The sequence below is a fragment of the Nomascus leucogenys genome, chromosome 12 (assembly GCF_006542625.1).
Source record: "Nomascus leucogenys isolate Asia chromosome 12, Asia_NLE_v1, whole genome shotgun sequence".
NCBI lineage: Eukaryota > Metazoa > Chordata > Mammalia > Primates > Hylobatidae > Nomascus > Nomascus leucogenys.
The window spans coordinates 32,231,877-32,254,040 of record NC_044392.1 but is presented as its reverse complement, the minus strand read 5'-3'; the positions used below and the strand labels follow the sequence as shown (position 1 = coordinate 32,254,040).

The window sequence follows — 22,164 nt, the reverse complement described above, 5'->3', positions numbered from 1 at the left end:
CATATATACGTTGCAGAATGATAGATAAAGGAGTCTTGACTTTGCAGTTCTTTTCAAAAAGAAAGAGCAGAACATAGCTAATACTTGTTTCAAGAAAATTTCAAATAAATGCCATCTTCTGTGAATGTAGGCATTCTAATTCATGGCCGATCGTTCAAGTAATCTTCCCTCCTTTCCACTGAATAAATGTTTCTCTCTCTGTCATCTGAAGAGCTGCATGGAGAGTCCCTGGTTATGATAAGTGTAGACTGTTAACCACACCCTTATGCATTCCTCATGAAAAGCGAGAAAGACGTTTAACAAGAAATAACCCCAACTCTTCCATTTGGTGGACTCAGATTACGAGGTTAGGGGAATGAGAAAAACTTTCAATGAAAGTACCTACTGGGTTCACAGCTGAGTAGTAGGCCCAAGCCCGACAGGCAGAGCCAGGACTTTCTGGCCCTGATCGCTCAGTGGCATGCCATACATAGGTATAACTGCTATTTGGCTGAACAGCATTATCTTCCTTAAACCATTCAGGTGAGTCATCTTCATAAGTCTTTCCCTCTGATGATTTTTCATAGGAAAGTCCATGGGCATGTAGAGAATATGGTCTGGATGCTAAATTTTTAAAACGAACCTAGAAAAAGGAATGATCCACAAATGTACTTAAGCTTAACAAAAATCTAAACCACAAAAATGTCAGCATTATAGGTCAAAATGGCTGGTTATAAAATCAGAGCTAAGATATAAGGTACAAAATAACTTATGTATATTATTTCATTTAATTTTCACAACCATCCTGTGAGATATGGCCCAAGTAGTTTTCTCCAGAAATACCAAAACATATTTGTTCTTAGGCTCAAGGCTACAGTACTGACATTATCTACTAATGAAATGAGAGTGATAGGTAGTGGAGATGTGAAGATGAAAGAAGCTTGATTCTTGTTCATAAGAAGCTTTTAAGCTACTGGTGAAGACAGACATGCACATGGGCAACCACACTACAAATGTGGAGACAACAGGTGCTATATACAAAGTCTAAGTGGGTTCAGATGACAATGCCCTGGAGGAACAATTTGGTTGAATATTTAGGAGCAGCTGGAAGAATTAAGGTAAGTTTCTTAGAGGAAATGGAATTGGCCATCATAGAATGAACAGGAGCTAGAAAGACATTTCAGACTCTCAGAAGGGCAGAAAGATGCCTGTGAGCAGGGGAGTAAAGGAAGAATTTGGGGAGTAGCAAGGGTCTGGGTGGAACTGGGCTGTGAAATGCACAGGGACAGGTGGAACCTGGTGAGAAATGAGGCTGGAAAAGGACCAGGTTGGGGCCAGATGGTAAAGGACTTAAATGCCATATGGGAAGTCTTCACACCCCAGCAGTCAGACCCATGAAGCTCCTCCCAGCCCTTCTATAACTTCTAGTGATTAAAGACCCCATAATTGTCTGTTCCTTATTTTATTCTACAAAGCCAGCATCACCCTAATAACAAAACCTGGCAAAGACACAATGAATAGTGAAAACTACTGGCCAATATCTCTGATGTACATAGACACAAAAATCTTCAACAAAATACTGGCAAACCAAATCCAGCAGCAAATTAAAAATTAATTCATCACAATCACATAGGCTTCATTCCTAGGATGCAAAGTGGCTCAACATATTCAAATCAATAAATGTGATTCACCACATAAACCGAATTAAAAACAAAAACAGTATCATCATCTCAATAAATGTGGAAAAAGCTTTTTATAAAACCTAACATCCATTCACGATAAAAACCCTCAACAAACTAGGCATTGAAGGAACATACTTCAAAATAATAGGAGCCATCTATGACAAACCTACAGCCAACATCATACTGAATGAGCAAAAGCTGAAAGCCTTCCCTGTGAGAACTGGAACAAGACATGGATGCCCACTCTCATCACTCTTATTCAACATAGTATTGGAAATTCTAGTCACAGCAATCAAGCAAGAGAAAGAAATAAAAGGCAACCAAAGAAGAAAAGAAGTTAAACCATCTCTCTTCATTGGTAATATGATTCTGTACCTAGAAAACCCTAAAGACTCCATGAAAAGGCTCCAGGAACTGATAAATGACTTCAGTAAAGTTTCAGGATGCAAGATTAATATACAAAATCAATTATACAAAATACAATGTACAAATGTACAAAATAGCATTTCTATACATCAGTAATGTTCAAACTGAGAGCGAAATCAAGAACGCAATCCCATTAAACATAGCCACACACACACACACATACAAAATACCTAGGAAAACATCTAACCAAAGAGGTGAAAGATCTCTATAAGGAGAATTACAAAACACTGACAAAAGAAATCATACATGACACAAACAAATGGAAAAACATTCTATGCTTATGTATTGGAAGAATCAGTATTGTTAAAATAGCCATTGTGCCCAAAGCAATCTACAGATTCAACACTATTTTTTAACGAACTACTGGAATCATTTTCCTCAGGATTAGACAAAGCTATTCTAAAATTCATATGGAATCCAAAAAGAGCCTGAATAGCCAAAGCAATCTTAAGCAAAAAGAACAAATCTGGAGGTATCACAGTACCTGACTTGAAACTATACTATAAAGCTACAATAACCAAAATAGCATGGTACTGATACAAAAACAGACACATAGGCCAATGAAACAGAATAAAGAACCCAGAAATAAAGCCACACACTTAACAACCACCTGAACTTTGACAAAGTCAACAACAACAACAACAACAACAAAAACAAAAACAAGGGGAAAGGGACTCGTATTTAATAAATGGTGCTGGAATAGCTGGCTACCCATATGTGGAAGAATGAAACTGGACCCTAATGAATCCAGTGAAACTGGATTCATCATATACAAAAATTAACTCAAGACGGATTAAAGATTTAAATGTGAGACCTCAAACTATAAGAATCCTAGAAGAAAAACCTAGGAAACACCATTCTGGATATCAGCCTTGGGAAAGAATTTATGACTAATTCCTCTAAAGCATTTCAACAAAAGCAAAAATTGACAAATTAAACTAAAGAGCTTCTGCTCAGCAAAAGAAGCTATCTACAGAGTGAAAAGACACAGAATAGAAAAAATATTCACAAAGTATGTATCTGACAAAGGTCTAATATCCAGAAACTATAAGATAGTTAAACAATTGAACAAGTGAAATACAAATAACCCCATTAAAAAGTGGGCAAAAGACATGAACAGATACTTCTCAAAAGAAGACATACAAATAGCCAACAAATGTGAAAAAAATGCTCAACATCACTAATTATCAGAGAAATGCAAATCAATACCACAGTGAAATACCATCTCACACCAGTCAGAATGGCTATTAGTAAAAGTCAAAAAATAGATGCTGGTGAGGCTGTGAATAAAAGGGAATGCTTATACACTGCTGCTTAGAATGTAAATTAGCCACTGTGGAAAGAAGTTTGGGGATTTCTCAAAGAACTTAAAACAGAACTACTATTTTAAGGGAGGAGACCACTCCTCATATTGTCTTATGCCCAATTTCTGCCTCCAAAGACAGAAGAAGTAAAAACTAAAAGGCAAAAATGAAATCCATAAGCAGACAGCCCGATGCCACACCCTGGGCCTGGTAGTTAAAGATTGACCCCTGACCTAATTGGTTATGTTATCTATAGATTACAGACATTGTATAGAAAAACACTGTGAAAATCCCTGTCCTGTTCTGTTCCATTCTAATTACCGGTGAATGCTGCCCCCAGTCACATTACCCCCTCCTTGCTCAATTGATCATGGGCCTCTCACACAGACCCTCTTAGAGTTGTGAGCCCTTAAAAGGGACAGGAATTGCTCACTTGGAGAGCTCGGTTGTTGGAGACATGAGTCTTGCCAAAGCTCCCGGCTGAATAAAGCCCTTCCTTCTTTAACTTGGTGTCTGAGGGGTTTTGTCTGTGGCTTGTCCTGCTACAATTTGACCTAGCAATTCTATTACTGGGTATATAGCCAAAAAAGAAAACAAATTGTTCAGCCGGGCGCAGTGGCTCAGGCCTGTAATCCCAGCACTTTGGGAAGCTGAGGCAGGCAGATTGCCTGAGGTCAGGAGTTTGAGACCAGCCTGGCCAACATGGTAAAACCCTGTCTCTACTAAAAATACAAAAATTAGCTGGGCATGATGGTGGGCACCTGTAATCCCAGCTACTCGGGAGGCTGAGGCAGGAGAATTGCTTGAACCTGGGAGGCAGAGGTTGCAGTGAGTTGAGATCATACCTCTGTACTCCAGCCTGGGCAACAGAGTGAGACTCCATCTCAAAACAAAACAAAACAAAACAAAACAAAAAAAAAGAAAATACATTGTTCTACCGAAAAGACACACGTACTAGGATGTTCATTACAACATTATTCACAGTAGCAAAGACATGGAATCAATCTAGGTGCCCATCAGTGGTGGACTACATGAAGAAAATATGGTACATATACACCATGGAATACTAAGCAGCCGTAACAAAGACTGAAATCACGTCCTTTGCAACAACATGGATGCCAGCTGGAGGCTATTATGCTAAGTGAATTAATGCAGAAACAGAAAACCAAATACCACATGTTCTCACTTATAAGTGGGAGCTAAACATTGGGTCCTCATGAACATAAAGATGGCAATAAACAGTGGGGACTACTAGAGAGGGGAAGGAGGGAGATGAGCAAGGGCTAAAAAACTATTGGGTAATATGCACACTACTTGGATGATGGGATCAATTATACCCTAAACATCAGCATCACATAATATACCCAGATAACAAAACTGCACATATGTCCCCGGAATCTAAAATAAAAGTTAAAATTATTTTTAAAATACACAAATAAAGTCATTTTTATCTAGTGAAATCCAGGACTAAAACAAAGATTCAGTATTTGATTTTTTTCCTTTTGCCTAAGGCTCCAGTATGACTCAATGCAACATTGTTACTGATACTGTCTTTATTCACAATTGTGAGGTTTTGTTTATTGTGGCTTTCATGCGTTAATTTTGATTTTTAAATTTTTTTAAAAACTTCAGTTGCTTTAGGGATGCAAGTGGTTTTTGGTTACATGGATGAATTGTATAGTGGTGAAGTCTAGGATTTTAGTGTACCAGTCACCTGAGTAGTGTACCCTGTACCCAATAGGTAGCTTTTCATCCATCCCCCCGTTCCCTTTTGAGTCTCCAATGTCCATTATACCAAACTGTCTGCCTTTGCATACCCATAGTTTATCTCCCATTTATAAGTGAGAACATACAGTGTCTGGTTTTTGATTCCTGAGTTACTTCACTTGGAATAAGTTTTTAAATATTGTGTTAAATTATCATTCATCTTGAAAAAGGATCTCCTAATCATAAGAGAGAATATTGCCTCCCATAGCTTCATGGAAAATTTAGAATAATTAAGATTCTTATATCCCTATGTACTTGTTTACGTTTTTAAAAAGAGTAAATGGTCACTGAAAATGTAGTGAATGCTTACACAGGTATAGTAGATTATATTTTAAAATCTAGAATAGCTTACTTTAGAATCAGGGTTCTTTCTGGGTTTTTGAACATCAGAGGTTAGCAAAAATGGCGGAAGTAAACTTTGTTATAAAAGCAAGTTATAATCCTGGGTCTGGACACAAGATTTTGAAAGAAATTACCAGAACTAGGAAGACACTGAAGAAACTTGCTCACTTTTGGAGGGCACGGAGACATCTTTACTTTCCTTACTCATTTTATTTAACTTCATTTTATTTATTTTTTTAGGAAAACACCAGAAGATATTTCTAAATTACTGTTACTACTAGCACTACTACTGCCACCATCACCACCACCACCACTACTATGAAACCCAATTCAATTGCTCTTGAATATATTAATTTTCTGTGTTAACTTTAGATAGGTTAGCTTTAGATAGAAATTACAGAAAGATTTTCCACAGATTATATAGTTTTCAGCATTTAAAAAAAATGAGATCTTTTTTTTTTTAGTCTCGAAGATTGCCAAATTGCTTGGCAAGGAGTCTTTGAAAAGAAATGTAATTATTCATTAATCCTGGCAAATAAACAAATCACCTATAGCTCTCTTGCCACCTGCACCTTTACAGCCCTCTGGTGCTTGTGGAAATTCCTCCGAAGATCTTAGAAGTGCTCAAAAAGACTTACTTGGATAACATCATCCACTTCAGCTCTGATAATAGGACCAAGAATTCCGAGATGCTCTTCATACTCCCCTCGAGGATCACGTTTGGTAAAAGAGCTGTCGAAGTACTTTCGAAAAACTACTTTCTTATATGTGGTTTCTTCTGGAATATCATCAGAGTCTTCAATATCTGTTTCCCTGAAATAATAATACTATTTGTGTAAAAGAAGAAATTAAAGACTGTTGAAAGAATTTAGGAAATTGTCTCTTTCTAAATATAGCATCTAGCATAGAGAAGGTCTTTAATAAATACTTGGTGGATAAATGAGTAAATATATAAGTGGATAAAAACAAAAGCCAGTAAATATCTTTCAATTCCTAACTCAAATATAATTTTATAGGTAAGTCTTCCTATGACCTTTTAGACTGGGTCAAGTCTCTATATCAATTTCTCATATTTCAATAGTATTATGATAGTATATATAGTAAATTCTTGTAGTATGCTTATAATATTTCTATAGTATATATAGTAGATTATATATAATTTATTTGTGAGATTATCTATTAATATCTGACTCTCACTGGGTATAAGTACCATGAGGTCAGCCATTGTGCCTAGTTTGCTCATAGTACTCTCTCCAGTGGTAAGCACATTATCTGGCACACAGCAGAAACTTAATAAATTTTTGTCAAACATATAAATGAATGTACAAATATAATCGTATGTTAACATGCCAAATTTTAAGATCAAAGGCAGACAAAGCCATGTAATTGGACAGTGCCAGAGCTTGGGGCTATCAGGTGACAATGGTCAGATTAATTAGAAGGTCACACTTATGAAAGTCACTGGATGGATGAATGTTTTGTACCCTAAAAGTAGCCACTCTTCTCACATTTGTTTTTGCTAATGTCCATTATTCTTAAGCTTCTTGACATTGGTGTGGACAAAGATTTTTGGATATGACCTCAAAAGCACAGGCAACAAAAGCAGAAATAGACAAATGGGATTGCCATCAAACTCAAAAGTTTATGCACAGCAAAGGAAATAACAGAGTGAAGAGACAACCTTTGGAATGAGAGAATATTCTTGAAAACCAGATTATCTGATAAGGAATTAATATTAAAAGTATAAGGAGCTCAATTCAGCAAAAAACCCAAAAAGCCTGATTAAAAAAATGAGCAAAAGACTTGAATAGACATTTCGTAAAAGGAGACATACAAATGACCAACAAATATATGAAAAGATGCTCAACATTACTAATAATCAGAGAAATGCAATTTAAAATCACAATGAGGGCTCACCTCACACCATTAGGATGGCTATTATAAAAATGACAAGAGATAAATGTTGGCAAGGATGTGAAGAAAAGGGAACTCTTGTATACTCTTGGTGAGAATGTAAATTAGTACAGCAATTATGGAAAACAGCATGGGAGGTTCCTTTAAAAATTAAAAATAGAATTACCATATGATCCATCAATCCCACTTTTGGGTATATACCCAAAGAAAATGAAATCAGTATGTTGAAGAGATATCTGCTCTCCCACGTTCACTGCAGCATTAGCTACCTTAGCCAAGATAGGGAAGCAACCCAAATGTCTATAAACAAATGAATGGATTTCTTAAATGTGATCTACATAAACAATGAAATACTATTTAGCATTTTAAAAAAAAATGAAGAAATGTCATTTGTGACAACATGACTGAACCAGGAGGTCGTTATGTTACATAAAATAAGCCAGGCACAGAAAGACAAGTACTGCAGGATCTCACTTATAATGTGGAAACTAAAAACATTGAGCTCATAGAAGCAGAAGGTAGAACAGTGGTTAACAAAGGGATACAGAGGTGGAGCATTGAAAAAATGGTCAAAAGATAAAATTCAGTTAGAAGAAATAAATTTAGAAGATCTGTTGTATAAGACGGTGACTGTAGTTAATAACAACACACAAAATTTTTAACATTGCTGAGTACATTTTAAGTGTTCTAACCACAAAAAAGTATGTGAGGTAATGCATAGGTTAATTAGCTTGATTTAGCCAATTCACAATTTATAAATATATTAAAACATCATGTTTACAACATAAATGTGTATAAAACAACAACAACAAAAAACTGTGGTACGCCCATATAATGGAATACATGCAATAACCTGATGAATCTCCAGAGAATTATACTGAGTGAAAAAATACCAGACCCCAAAGGTTACATGTTGCCTGATTCCATTTATGTAATATTCTTGAAATGACAAAATTATAGAAATGGAGATCAGACTACTGGTTGCTAGGGAATAAGAAAGGGGTATGGTGGGAGGAAGGTAAATGTGACTATAAAGGGGTAATGAGAGGGATTTTTATGGTGATGGTAAACATCTGTATCTTGACAGCATCAACGTCAGTGTGCTGGTTGTGATATAGTATTATAGATTTGCAAAATGTTACCCCTGGGAGAAACTGGGTAAAGAATACTCAGGATACCCAAAGGATCTCTCTGTATTATTTCTCTTGACTGTATGTGCATCTATTTTATTTTTATTCCAAAATAAAAAGTTTAATTAAAAATTATAAATAAATAAAGCACATTATTTCCATCTAGTTCATTGGCTCAGTCTAGGACTGAAGCATCTCGAATTCTCCCACTGACTCTTACATTGCCCAAGCCTGTGGAAACAAGCCAAACACTCACCCATCAAACCCATAATATTTGCTAAATACCATGAGTCATCAACAGAGAATCTCCTTCTGCCTTTCTTCTGGTCTACCTCCCCTACTAATCCCATCTTTCCAGACTCTGAGCATAAGATGCAAACTCACAGAACACAAGGCAGTGGGTAAAGCAACTTTGACTGCCATAAAAGTGGGTTGTGAGCCTTGAATGGAATACAAGATTTTGAAGGTGGTTCCATCCCTATTTACTCTGGACAGGCCCTACATCTCACTCCCTCAGGGCCTTGCTTAGAAATACTCAGGTAGCTAGTTGTTCTCATATGGTATTGAGTGCAACATTTAAATAGGAAGTCATAGGAAAAAGTGTTTTAAACAGAGTTCTAATGTGGAGATGTCAGGCATCAGATTAATGAACTCATTTGCATAAGTCACACAATACATTATGTTTGCCTACTGTAATTACACTTTGGTTTTTTAAGTGATTAGTGTAACAGCTTTAGTAAAAGCTGTGGGCTATATCTAGACAGTTGATGTGCAGTCATCATGCTATATCCCTGAGAATTTGTAGTTGACTAAGCCTTGCTCCTTTCCTCCTCTCTTCTCTTTCTGTATCTTCATCCCAGAACAAAGAGCCCAGTTCAACATGGCTTTCTACCCCTAAGCAAAACTGAATTGTAAATATTCTTTTAAAAAAGCGATTTGGATCTCTTAGAAATTCTGATCTAAACAAGTAAATGCAAAAAGGAGATTTCTACATCATATTTGGGTTTGGATTTGAGGCTAACTTCAATTAAATCATATTGATTAGCATATAGCTATGGATAGGTTGAGCTCTGCCTGGAGCAATAAGAGTCAGTAGAAACATGGGTAGTAAGAGAAGAGGACACAGAAAAAGGCTTAATTACAGAATATTATAGAGTTCTCACAGTGATTGTTCTTATATTGTCCACGGGTCATCTAAGGTAAAGAAGCAATCTTGGAATCGACAAAGGAAATAGAACAGGCCAACTTGCAATAGGGGAACCACACTGTTCTTAGTATAATTTGCCCACAATTATCCCGCTGAATTGTAGTAGCTACTTTTTTCAGCAGTAATGGAAAAATGAGAATGAAAGAGGAGAAAACTGGCCAAACCTTTGTACAAATTCTGAATAATCCCAGGATATTTCTTCAGCAGCAATGTAATAATTTCTTCTGTTTCCATTGTTGCTGCGGAGGTACCATGCTGCGATGTTGTCAGGATTTCTGGAGGAGTTGATATTTGTCCTAACATCAGTTTTGTAGGGGTCATCATAGGGCACATAATCAATTTCAGCATAGTCATCTTCACTGCTCTGGACCTCTTCCTTTGGAATAATCTCAATGTAATCTGTACCATCTTTACTGAGGCCCACTATAACCAGTGGATTAAATTCCTTTGATAGAAAAGTATCATTGAGAGTAGGAGATAAAGGAGATGGCATCTGACCAAGGTCTGGATAAGGAAAAGTCTCATTAAATTCTGGAAGAAGCAATGACTGATTAGATTCAGAAGGGTAGAATATCTGATCAAGGTCTGGAGGAGGTGATACCTGGCTGAGATCAGGGAGAAGGGTGGTGTCACTGATGTCTGGTGAGAGAGTCACCTGGCTGAGGTCTGGGGAAAGGGACATCTGACCAAAGTCTGGGGAAAGGTCTGTCTCACCAAGGTCTGGAGAAAGTGTCATCTGGTCGAGGTCTGGGGTAAGGGGCATCTGACCGAGGGCTGGGGAAGGGTTTGTCTGACTGAGTTCTGGAGAGAGGTTTGTCTGGCTGAAGTCTAGAGAAAGGGTTGTATGGCTGAAGTCTGGAGAAATGGGCATCTGACCGAGGGCTGGGGAAAGGTTTGTCTGACTGAGTTCTGGAGAGAGAGTCGTATGGCTGAGTTCTGGAGAGAGGTTTGTCTGGCTGAGGTCTAGAGAAAGGGTTGTATGGCTGAGGTCTGGAGAAAGGGTTGTATGGCTGAGGTCTGGTGAAAGGGTTGTCTGGCTGAGGTCTGGAGAAAGGGTTGTATGGCTGAGGTCTGGAGAAAGGGTTGTATGGCTAAGGTCTGGAGAAATGGGCATCTGACCGAGGGCTGGGGAAAGGTTTGTCTGACTGAGTTCTGGAGAGAGAGTCGTATGGCTGAGTTCTGGAGAGAGGTTTGTCTGGCTGAGGTCTAGAGAAAGGGTTGTATGGCTGAGGTCTGGAGAAAGGGTTGTATGGCTGAGGTCTGGAGAAAGGGTTGTATGGCTGAGGTCTGGAGAAAGGGTTGTATGGCTGAGGTCTGGAGAAAGGGTTGTATGGCTGAGGTCTGGAGAAAGGGTTGTATGGCTGAGGTCTGGAGAAAGGGTTGTATGGCTGAGGTCTGGAGAAAGGGTTGTATGGCTGAGGTCTGGAGAAAGGGTTGTATGGCTGAGGTCTGGAGAAGGGGTTGTATGGCTAAGGTCTGGAGAAATGGGCATCTGACCGAGGGCTGGGGAAAGGTTTGTCTGACTGAGTTCTGGAGAGAGAGTCGTGTGGCTGAGGTCTGGAGAGAGGTTTGTCTGGCTGAGTTCTGGAGAGAGGGTCACCTGGCTGAGGTCTGGAGAAGTGATTGTCTGCCAGACTTCATGTTCTGAGGAAGGGGACATTTGACTTATATCAGTGGGGAAGGACTTGTGACTTTGGTCATACTCAAGCATCTCACTGAGCTCTGGAGAAGAAGATCTGTGACTGGGGTCTGAAGTAGAGTGCATTTGATCAGGGTCTTGAATGGGGAATGTTTGATAGTGTTCCTCCGGGGGCACTGTCTGATAAAGACCTCGAGGAGAGCTTGTCTGATAAAGACCTCGAGGAGAGCTTGTCTGACCAGTGTCATTTGAGGAATTCTGATTATGGTCAGGAAGTGAGGCTATCCAGCCAAAATCCACAGAGGGCAATGTCTGATTGAGGTCTGTGGGAAGAGATGTTTCATTGGATTTATGAAGTAACAACGAATGCTTAAGTGTTCTTTCTGAAAATGTGTTGTAGGCTTCACTTCTTAGAGGGTGAAAGGTCCTCGGAGATAAAGGAGCATGGTATGTGTGCTTCTCTTTTTTCTTTTTTCGTGTCTTAATGAGAAACTGGCTTTTCTTCAGTCTACTCTTTCCTCCATCCTGTCTTACTTGTAGAGATTTATGTCTAACTCTAGGAAACTTTGGGTGGCCACTCTGCTTTCCAGGCTTGTTGACAAGAGGGGTGCTTTCTCCCCAAGCACGTGAGGCATTCTGGGGGCTGATCAGCCGATTGTTAACAGCTGTGTCTTCATCAGTATCTTGGATTATTTCATAGCTACCTTTCTCAGAAGCCAAATGCCATCTCCCAACCAAAATCTTAGATGGGTTATTTTGTTTTAAGAGTAACAGATCACTAGGAGGGTCCTCCCAGGGCTTCATTCTGGAAGGAGAACCAGTGTCTTGACTAGGAAGGTCCTCCCAGGGCCTCATTCCGGAAGGAGAACGAGTGTCTTGGCTTAAGTGTCTCCCAAATTTATGTGCTAGTAATTTCATCCGGGAGAACCTGTGCTTTGCTGCTTGGTCTCTTTCTACCTTGGGTCCCTTACGCTTAGCATGTTCTTGACTTTTGAATTCTCCGGCACCAAGTGAAAGTAGACGTATCCCTGTGACATCTGGCTGTAGAGGATCCTCTATAGGGTCTTCAGAATAAGGGCTGGAATGCTCTGCTGTGGAAGAATTGAGAACTGAGTTCTTGCCAATGAGATGTCTCAGTGGGGAACTAGCTGTGGTGGCTTGTTGGTGAGAAGGAGTTTTCTGAGGTTCTGCAAGGTTACTGACAGTGAGCTTACTAATATTACTTGGGGAAGAATAATTTGAACCAACAATTATATCTGTGTTTGAAGAAATGAATTCAGCGCCATTCTCCAGAACGAGGGCAGTAAGATTGAACTCTTCTTCTTCCTGATTCAATGATGAGTTTCTGAATGACCTAATTCCTAATGCTGCAGCCAGTCTGCTCTGGTAATCATAGTCAGCATCACTCTCTTCATCTTCAGGTTCTAAACGATCATGCATTTTCCGTGTAGCCATGACTGTAGATTCTGGAGGTTCAAAAATCTCATATGAGTCTTCATCATCATCTGGGATACATTTAACATCCCTGAATTTCAGCCTCAGCTTTTTGCTTCTTGGACTAGAATTCATGGAAGTTAACATCCAAGTTCCTACAGAAGAGAGACAGACAGAAGAGAGATCTGGAAATCTGGGAAAAGACATGAAAACACAATAATCCATTGCGGCAGGTAATTTCTAATAAACTTTGGTCAGGAATATTCAAGTATGGTCTGTGGACCACTGCTTGTCTGTGAACTATTGATTACTGGGTCAACATAACATAAGCAGAGAAAAATTATAATGAAAAGTTTAATAAACTTTTTTTTCTAAAGCAATTTGACATTGCTGTGACTCTAAGCACATGACCAGTGCATTTATCTCACTTAACAGAATAAAAACCAAAAGTATTGCTTAGTGGAGATTAGAGGGGAAAAAAGGTCTTTCAGCACAGAGAGTTGCTCACTATTTTAAAATATATTAAGAAAGGGATGAATCGAGAATAAAATGGACTTTTAATATCATAAATATCTTAACAGCACATCTTGTCTTAGAATTAAAGGGATGATGATGAGCTCTATCCCCACAAATAAGAGACATTTAGATGTTTCTAAGTAATAATTCAGGAGGAAAATTTTAAATCTCTGAAATGGCATGCATGGCTGGCACATTAAAGATTTCTTGGTGAGTCTCCAATAGTTACCATTGTTGGTGTCTACTGAGTGCTAGGCACTTGGCACATATTACTATTTTAATGGTCAAAGTAACTCTGTGAAATGTGATTACACTGTTTTTCAGATAAATGACTTGTGGCTCAGTGAGGCCAAGTAACTTGTGTAAGGTTACACAGCAATTGAGTGGCAGATCAGGACTTGCATTCCAGTCTGACAAACTCCAAAGCTGTTGCTGAAGTAGCCTTTAAGGCAGTGTACCTGATGATTGAAGATAGCTGTTGCAAAAAACTGGATAGGGCATTTCGATAAAAGAAATGCTCTTTTATGGCCAAAATATTTATGCTTCTTCCTCAGAGTTATGCCTTATTTTTCTGCTGTTGTATATCTTTACTTCCTACTTTGCCCAGAGAAGGAAAAATATAACCCACACTAAAGGACTGGATCCATTTAAGTCATTAATTTCTCAAAGAGAAATCATGAGAAACATTGAAAGAAAAGCCTGCAAGGGGTCAGGGAGATAAATAGAGGAGCACTGGTAGCCTGGAGAGCTGCAGCAGACCTTTATAAACCAGAAATTCAAAGCAAGCTTCCTCTCTGAGTGTCCAGACTCTTACTCACCAACATTATCCATTGTGACTGTCACAGATTCTCCACGCATGGGGAAGAGGGTCAGGGTGTCCTCATGCCTCTTTCCATAGATGAATGAGTGCCCAGTGAAGTGGATGGTCAAAATTTCATTCTGGGTCCCCACACTACAGAAGTGCCACTGGACAGTGTCATCAAAGCAGAATCCAAGAGTAGTTATGCTCTCGGGCACATAGCCATTGATAGCTGAAAGTGTAAAATCTGTTAAAATTCCAGGTCTATGCCAACAAAAGGGCATGTGTCTAATTATACCTAAGACAAATGTCTCCACGTTAATTTGGTTGTGTCAAAGTAGTGATTATCCAAGATAAGCTTTATCTAGTCTAACATGTGACTAGATGATCAAACTCAGAATTTTCAAATGAGAGATTATTCTCCTAAATTAGCCAAAGGAGAAATCTCAGGAAAAATATAAAGCCTTCCATTTACATTGATTTAGTCATTCATCAAATGTACAGTAAATATTTTGTGCTCCATTCTCTGCCTTTAAAGATATTCTAATAATTCCACTTGGAGGAAAAGCATAATATAAGAAATTCATCTTTTTGATACATTAGTCATTGGGTAAGAAGTAATGTCCCTAAAAATAAAGCCCATTCAGCATATTTTATAGTTTTTATTGCTGTCTTATAATCTTTATAGTATCCACAGTTTCCATTTGAGTATTCAGTTCATACATTTTCATTATTGTTAAAAGGGACACTGCTGTAGGCAATATTTTTATTTACATATGTACTAAGCATAGTAAAACATCAAAGGTATGATTTCTATGAGGGCAGGGCTCATGTCTACCTCGATTACCACTCTTAGCCTTAGTACCAGTATAATGACTGGCATTAACAAATATTTAAATACCTACTTAAATCACTTAAGTGACTTTAATAATTTACATGATGTATTATTAGTTTATACCTCATTCTAGATGTTTTTCTAAATGGTCTGTAACTGCATTGTTCAATATGGTAGCCACTGGCTGCAAGTGGCTATTGAGCACTTGAAATATGGGTAGACTGGACTGAGATATGCTGTGAGTATAAAATATACATTGAATTTCAAAGACTTAGTAATAAAGTAAGTCGCATTAATTTTTATGTTGATTACATGTTGAAATGATAATATTTAGGATATATTGAGTTAAGTAAAACATACTACTAAAATTAATGTCACCTATTTCTCTTTACTTTTTAATGTTGCTATCAGAAAATTTTAAATTACACATGTAGCTCATACGTAGTTTCTATTGGACAGCACTGGTCTAGAACTGTGATACTTTCACTGCCAAAAGGAAGTTATGCAAAGAAAGCTGAGAGTAATTTTCTGTTTGAATTATTTGACCTGGCACCTGTCAGCTCTGATAATCCCTAGCTGTCAGTCATCTGAAGCTACATGAACAGAACATGGAGAAATCATCCTCACATGTGTGATTACCTACTAGAGAAGGTGATTACCATGAGTCTAGACTCCTTGCTGTTGTGGAGAAGTTTGCTTCCAGCTAGCTCAGTGACATTTCTCTCAGACTGCCATGGCAGTGCTTTTGGCTACTGAACTTTAGAACTGCAGCAAATGCCGGAACCCTCATTCAGGGAATTCCTTTTGTTCTGAATGTCTTACTGATCCCTTTAAACGTCTTCATACATGCCTTTCCAAGACTCTTGGGTCCCTATACTCATTTTGCTCTACTTTGATGTGTCAATCCATCTTTGGATTACTTGCCTTGTTTCTGTCCTGGCCATATATTCACCCTGAACTCAGTCTAGGATACTATTGACATGGACTGTAACACCTTCCATTAGTCCTACCCCCTCACCCTGTTCCTCACCACCCAGAGTATGTCTGTGTACACACACACACACACACACACACACACACACACTTGGAATAGAAGATCAAACGCATTTCTAAGGATGTGAGCCTTTGACCTCTTGCTTAAAAATGTTGCTATGATGTCACCCACGGATTTCATCACCAAGTCTTTGGACCGGAAGTGAGGATTGGAGGTGCTCCTTCGTGAGTAGATTTTAATCCATGTCTCTAACTCTAGGCACAGTCATATTTCAACCACAGGAATGAAAAACTGATGAACAAAGATAGTACTCTGACTTACTGCTCATGATGTTTGATTCATAAAACTTGGGGTCATCACGTTTCACCTCATCAGGATTTTCACAAAACTTGTTGATGTTGTCCTCAAGGTACCAGCTTTTGTTCTCATCAAACACAGCAAACACAGCCTGCTGTTCGATGTCTGCTGCCCTCTGGAGGACAAAAGAGTATAGTACTGATACAAGAACAGACGCATAGACCAATGGAACAGAATAGAGAACTCAGAAATAAGGCTGCCCACCTACAACTATCTGATCCTCGACAAACGTTACAAAAACAAGCAATGGGGAAAGGATTCTCTATTCCATAAATGATTCTGTGAAAACTGGCTAGCCGTAGGCAGAAAATTGAAACTGGACCCCTTCCTTACATCATATACAAAAATTAACTCGAGATGGATTAAAGACTTAAATGTAGGCCTGGCGCGGTGGCTCACGCCTGTAATACCAGCAGTTTGGGAGGCCAAGGCAGGTGGATCACCTGAGGTCAGGAGTTCAAGACCAGTCTGGCCAACATGCCAAAACCCGTCTCTACTAAAAAAAAAAAGAAAAGAAAAAAAAATTAGCCAGGCCTCGTGGCATATACCTGTAATCCCAGCTACTCAGGAGGCCGAGGCAGGAGAATCTCCTGAACCTGGGAGGCAGAGGTTGCAGTGAGCTGAGATCGTACCACTGCACTCCAGCCTGGGCAACAGAGCAAGACTCCATCTCAAAAATAACAGAAACAGACAAACAAAAAATAGCAATGAAACACTTAAACGTAAAACCCCAAACTACAAAAACTCTGGAAGACAACCTAGGCAATATTATTTGGGACATAGGCATGGGCAAAGCTTTCATTACAAACATGCCAAAAGCAATAGTAACAAAAGCAAAAATTGACAAATAGGATTTAATTGAAATAAAGAGCTCCTGCAAAGCAAAAGAAACTATCAAGAGAATAAACAGACAACATTCAGAATGGGAGAAAATTTTTGCAAACTATGCATCTGGCAAAGGTCTAATATCCAGCATTTATAAGGAACTTAAATTTACAAGAAAAAAACAAACAGCCCCATTAAAAAGTAGGCAAAGGACAGGAACAGACACTTTTCAAAAGAAGACATACATGTGGCCAAAGAGCATATGAAAAAAACGCTCAACATCACTGATCATTAGAGAAATGCAAATCAAAACCACAGTGGGATCCCATCTCACACCAATAAGAATGGCTATTCTTAAAAAGTCAAAAACTAACAGATGCTGGCAAGGTTGTGGAGAAAAAGGAACACTTATACACTCTTGGTGGAAGTGTAAATTAGTTCGGGGGGTGGAACCAAGATGACCGAATAGGAACAGCTCCGGTCTACAGCTCCCAGGGTGAGCGACGCAGAAGACGAGTGATTTCTGCATTTCCATCTGAGGTACCGGGTTCATCTCACTAGGGAGTGCCAGACAGTGGGCACAGGACAGTGGGTGCGGGGCACTGTGTGCGAGCCAAAGCAGGGCAAGGCACTGCCTCACTCAGGAAGCACAAGGGGTCAGGAAGTTCCCTTTCCTAGGCAAAGAAAGGGGTGACAGACAGCACCTGGAAAATCGGGTCCCTCCCACCCCAATACTGCGCTTTTCCAACAGGCTTAAAACACGGCACACCAGGAGATTATATCCTGCACCTGACTCAGAGGGTCCTATGCCCACGGAGTCTCGCTGATTGCTAGCACAGCAGTCTGAGATCAAACTGCAAGGCGGCAGCGAGGCTGGGGGAGGGGCGCCCGCCATTGCCCAGGCTTGCTTAGGTAAACAAAGCAGCCAGGAAGCTCGAAATGGGTGGAGCCCACCACAGCTCAAGGAGGCCTGCCTGCCTCTGTAGGCTCCACCTCTGGGGGCAGGGCACAGACAAACAAACACAGCAGTAACCTCTGCAGACTTAAATGTCCCTGTCTGACAGCTTTGAAGAGAGTAGTGGTTCTCCCAGCATGCAGCTGGAGATCTGAGAACGGACAGACTGCCTCCTAAAGTGGGTCCCTGACCCCTGACCTCTGAGCAGCCTAACTGGGGACACCCCCCAGTAGGGGCAGACTGACACCTCACACAGCCGGGTACTCCTCTGAGACAAAACTTCCAGAGGAATGATCAGGCAGCAGCATTCGCGGTTCACGAAAATCCACTGCTCTGCAGCCACCGCTGCTGATACCCAGGCAAACAGGGTCTGGAGTGGATCTCTAGCAAACTCCAACAGACCTGCAGCTGAGGGTCCTGTCTCTTAGAAGGAAAACTAACAAACGGAAAGGACATCCACACCAAAAACCCATCTGTACATCACCATCATCAAAGACCAAAAGTAGATAAAACCACAAAGATGGGGAAAAAACAGAGCAGAAAAACTGGAAACTCTAAAAAGCAGAGCACCTCTCCTCCTCCAAAGGAATGCAGTTCCTCACCAGCAACAGAACAAAGCTGGACAGAGAATGGCTTTGACGAGTTGAGAGAAGAAGGCTTCAGAGGATCAAACTACTCCAAGCTACAGGAGGAAATTCAAACCAATGGCAAAGAAGTTAAAAACTTTGAAAAAAAATTAGACGAATGTACAACCAGAATAACTAATACAGAGAAGTGCTTAAAAGAGCTGATGGAGCTGAAAGCCAAGGCTCGAGAACTATGTGAAGAATGCAGAAGCCTCAGGAGCCGATGTGATCAACTGGATGAAAGGTTATCAGTGATGGAAGATGAAATGAATGAAATGAAGCAAGAAGGAAGTTTAGAGAAAAAAGAATAAAAAGAAACAAACCAAGCCTCCAAGAAATGTGGGACTATGTGCAGGATATTATCCAGGAGAACTTCCCCAATCTAGCAAGGCAGGCCAACATTCAGATTCAGGAAACAGAGAATGCCACAAAGATACTCCTCGAGAAGAGCAACTCCAAGACACATAATTGTCAGATTCACCAAAGTTGAAATGAAGGAAAAAATGTTAAAAGCAGCCTGACAGAAAGGTCGGGTTACCCACAAAGGGAAGCCCATCAGACTAACAGAGGATCTCTCAGCAGAAACTCTACAAGCCAGAAGAGAGTGGGGGCCAGTATTCAACATTCTTAAAGAAAAGAATTTTCAACCCAGAATTTCATATCCAGCCAAACTAAGCTTCATAAGTGAAGGAGAAATAAAATACTTTACAGACAAGCAAATGCTGAGAGATTTTGTCACCACCAGGCCTACCCTAAAAGAGCTCCTGAAGGAAGCACTAAACATGGAAAGGAACAACCAGTACCAGCCACTGCAAAAACATGCCAAATTGTAAAGACCATCAAAGCTAGGAAGAAACTGCATCAACTAACGAGCAAAATAACCAGCTAACATCATAATGACAGGATCAAATTCACACATAACAATATTAACTTTAAATGTAAATGGACTAAATGCTCCAATTAAAAGACACAGACTGGCAAATTGGATAAAGAGTCAAGACCCATCAGTGTGCTGTATACAGGAAACCCATCTCTTGTGCAGAGACACACATAGGCTCAAAATAAAAGGATGGAGGAAGATCTACCAAACAAATGGAAAACAAAAAAAGGCAGGGGTTGCAATCCTAGTCTCTGATAAAACAGACTTTAAACCAACACAGATCAAAAGAGACAAAGAAGGCCATTACATAATGGTAAAGGGATCAATTCAACAAGAAGAGCTAACTATCCTAAATATATATGCACCCAATACAGGAGCACCCAGATTCATAAAGCAAGTCCTGAGTGACCTACAAAGAGACTTAGACTCCCACACAATAATAATGGGAGACTTTAACACCCCACTGTCAACATTAGACAGATCAACGAGACAGAAAATTAACAAGGATACCCAGGAATTGAACTCAGCTCTGCAGCAAGCGGACCTAATAGACATCTACAGAACTCTCCACCCCAAATCAACAGAATATACATTTTTTTCAGCACCACACCACACCTATTCCAAAATTGACCACATAGTTGGAAGTAAAGCTCTCCTCAGCAAATGTAAAAGAACAGAAATTATAACAAACTGTCTCTCAGACCACAGTGCAATCAAACTAGAACTCAGGATTAAGAAACTCACTCAAAACTGCTCAACTACATGGAAACTGAACAATCTGCTCCTGAATGACTACTGTGTACATAACGAAATGAAGGCAGAAATAAAGACGTTCTTTGAAACTAACGAGAACAAAGACACAACATACCAGAATCTCTGGGACACATTCAAAGCAGTGTGTAGAAGGAAATTTATAGCACTAAATGCCCACAAGAGAAAGCAGGAAAGATCCAAAATTGACACCCTAACATCACAATTAAAAGAACTAGAAAAGCAAGAGCGAACACATTCAAAAGCTAGCAGAAGGCGAGAAATAACTATAATCAGAGGAGAACTGAAGGAATTAGAGACACAAAAAACCCTTCAAAAAATCAATGAATCCAGGAGCTGGTTTTTTGAAAAGATCAACAAAATTGATAGACCACTACCAAGACTAATAAAGAAGAAAAGAGAGAAGAATCAAATAGATGCAATAAAAAATGAAAAAGGGGATATCACCACCGATCCCACAGAAATATAAACTACCATCAGAGAATACTACAAACACCTCTACGCAAATAAACTAGAAAATCTAGAAGAAATGGATAAATTTCTCTACACATACACCGTCCCAAGACTAAACCAAGAGGAAGTTGAATCTCTGAATAGACCAATAACAGGCTCTGAAATTGTGGCAATAATCAATAGCTTACCAACCAAAAAGAGGCCAGGACCAGATGGATTCACAGCCGAATTCTACCAGAGGTACAAGGAGGAACTGGTACCATTCCTTCTGAAACTATTCCAATCAATAGAAAAAGAGGGAATCCTCCCTAACTCATTTTATGAGGCCAGCATCATCCTGATACCAAAGCCGGGCAGAGACGCAACCAAAAAAGAGAATTTTAGACCAATATCCTTGATGAACATTGATGCAAAAATCCTCAATATAATACTGGCAAACTGAATCCAGCAGCACATCAAAAAGCTTATCCACCAAGATCAAGTGGGCTTCATCCCTGGGATGCAAGGCTGGTTCAACATACACAAATCGATAAATGTAATCCATCATCTAAACAGAACCAAAGACAAAAACCACATGATTATCTCAATAGAGGCAGAAAAGGCCTTTGACAAAATTCAACAACCCTTCATGCTAAAAACTCTCAATAAATTAGGTATTGATGGGACATATCTCAAAATAATAAGAGCTATCTATGACAAACCCACAGCCAATATCATACTGAATGGGCAAAAACTGGAAGCATTCCCTCTGAAAACTGGCACAAGACAGGAATGCCCTCTCTCACCACTCCTATTCAACATAGTGTTGGAAGTTCTGGCCAGGGAAATCAGGCAGGAGAAGGAAGTAAAGGGTATTCAATTAGGAAAAGAGGAAGTCAAATTGTCCCTGTTTGCAGATGACATGATTGTATATCTAGAAAACCCCATTGTCTCAGCCCAAAATCTCCTTAAGCTGATAAGCAACTTCAGCAAAGTCTCAGGATACAAAATCAATGTACAAAAATCACAAGCATTCTTACACACCAATAACAGACAAACAGAGAGCCAAATCATGAGTGAACTCCCATTCACAATTGCTTCAAAGAGAATAAAATACCTAGGAATCCAGCTTACAACAGATGTGAAGGACCTCTTCAAATAGAACTACAAACCACAGCTCAGTGAAATAAAAGAAGATACAAACAAATGGAAGAACATTCCATGCTCATGGGTTGGAAGAATCAATATTGTGAAAATGAGCATACTGCCCAAGGTAATTTATAGATTCAGTGCCATCCCCATCAAGCTACCAATGACTTTCTTCACAGAATTGGAAAAAGCTACTTTACA

At 39.4% G+C, this 22,164-nt stretch overlaps 1 protein-coding gene across 1 annotated transcript in view; it reads right to left on the bottom strand.

Moving 5' to 3' along the window:
- The window catches only part of F5 (coagulation factor V), a 91,078-nt gene that overhangs the window by 22,657 nt on the left and 46,257 nt on the right, over positions 1-22,164 (bottom strand). The window contains exons 11-17 of the mRNA XM_003258844.4: positions 16,290-16,440; positions 14,159-14,371; positions 11,222-12,979; positions 10,817-11,119; positions 9,916-10,687; positions 6,139-6,313; positions 386-622 (exon numbers count right to left, since the gene is read on the bottom strand). Coding sequence (XP_003258892.2) covers positions 386-622; positions 6,139-6,313; positions 9,916-10,687; positions 10,817-11,119; positions 11,222-12,979; positions 14,159-14,371; positions 16,290-16,440 — 3,609 coding nt within the window. The remainder of the gene's footprint in view (positions 1-385; positions 623-6,138; positions 6,314-9,915; positions 10,688-10,816; positions 11,120-11,221; positions 12,980-14,158; positions 14,372-16,289; positions 16,441-22,164) is intronic.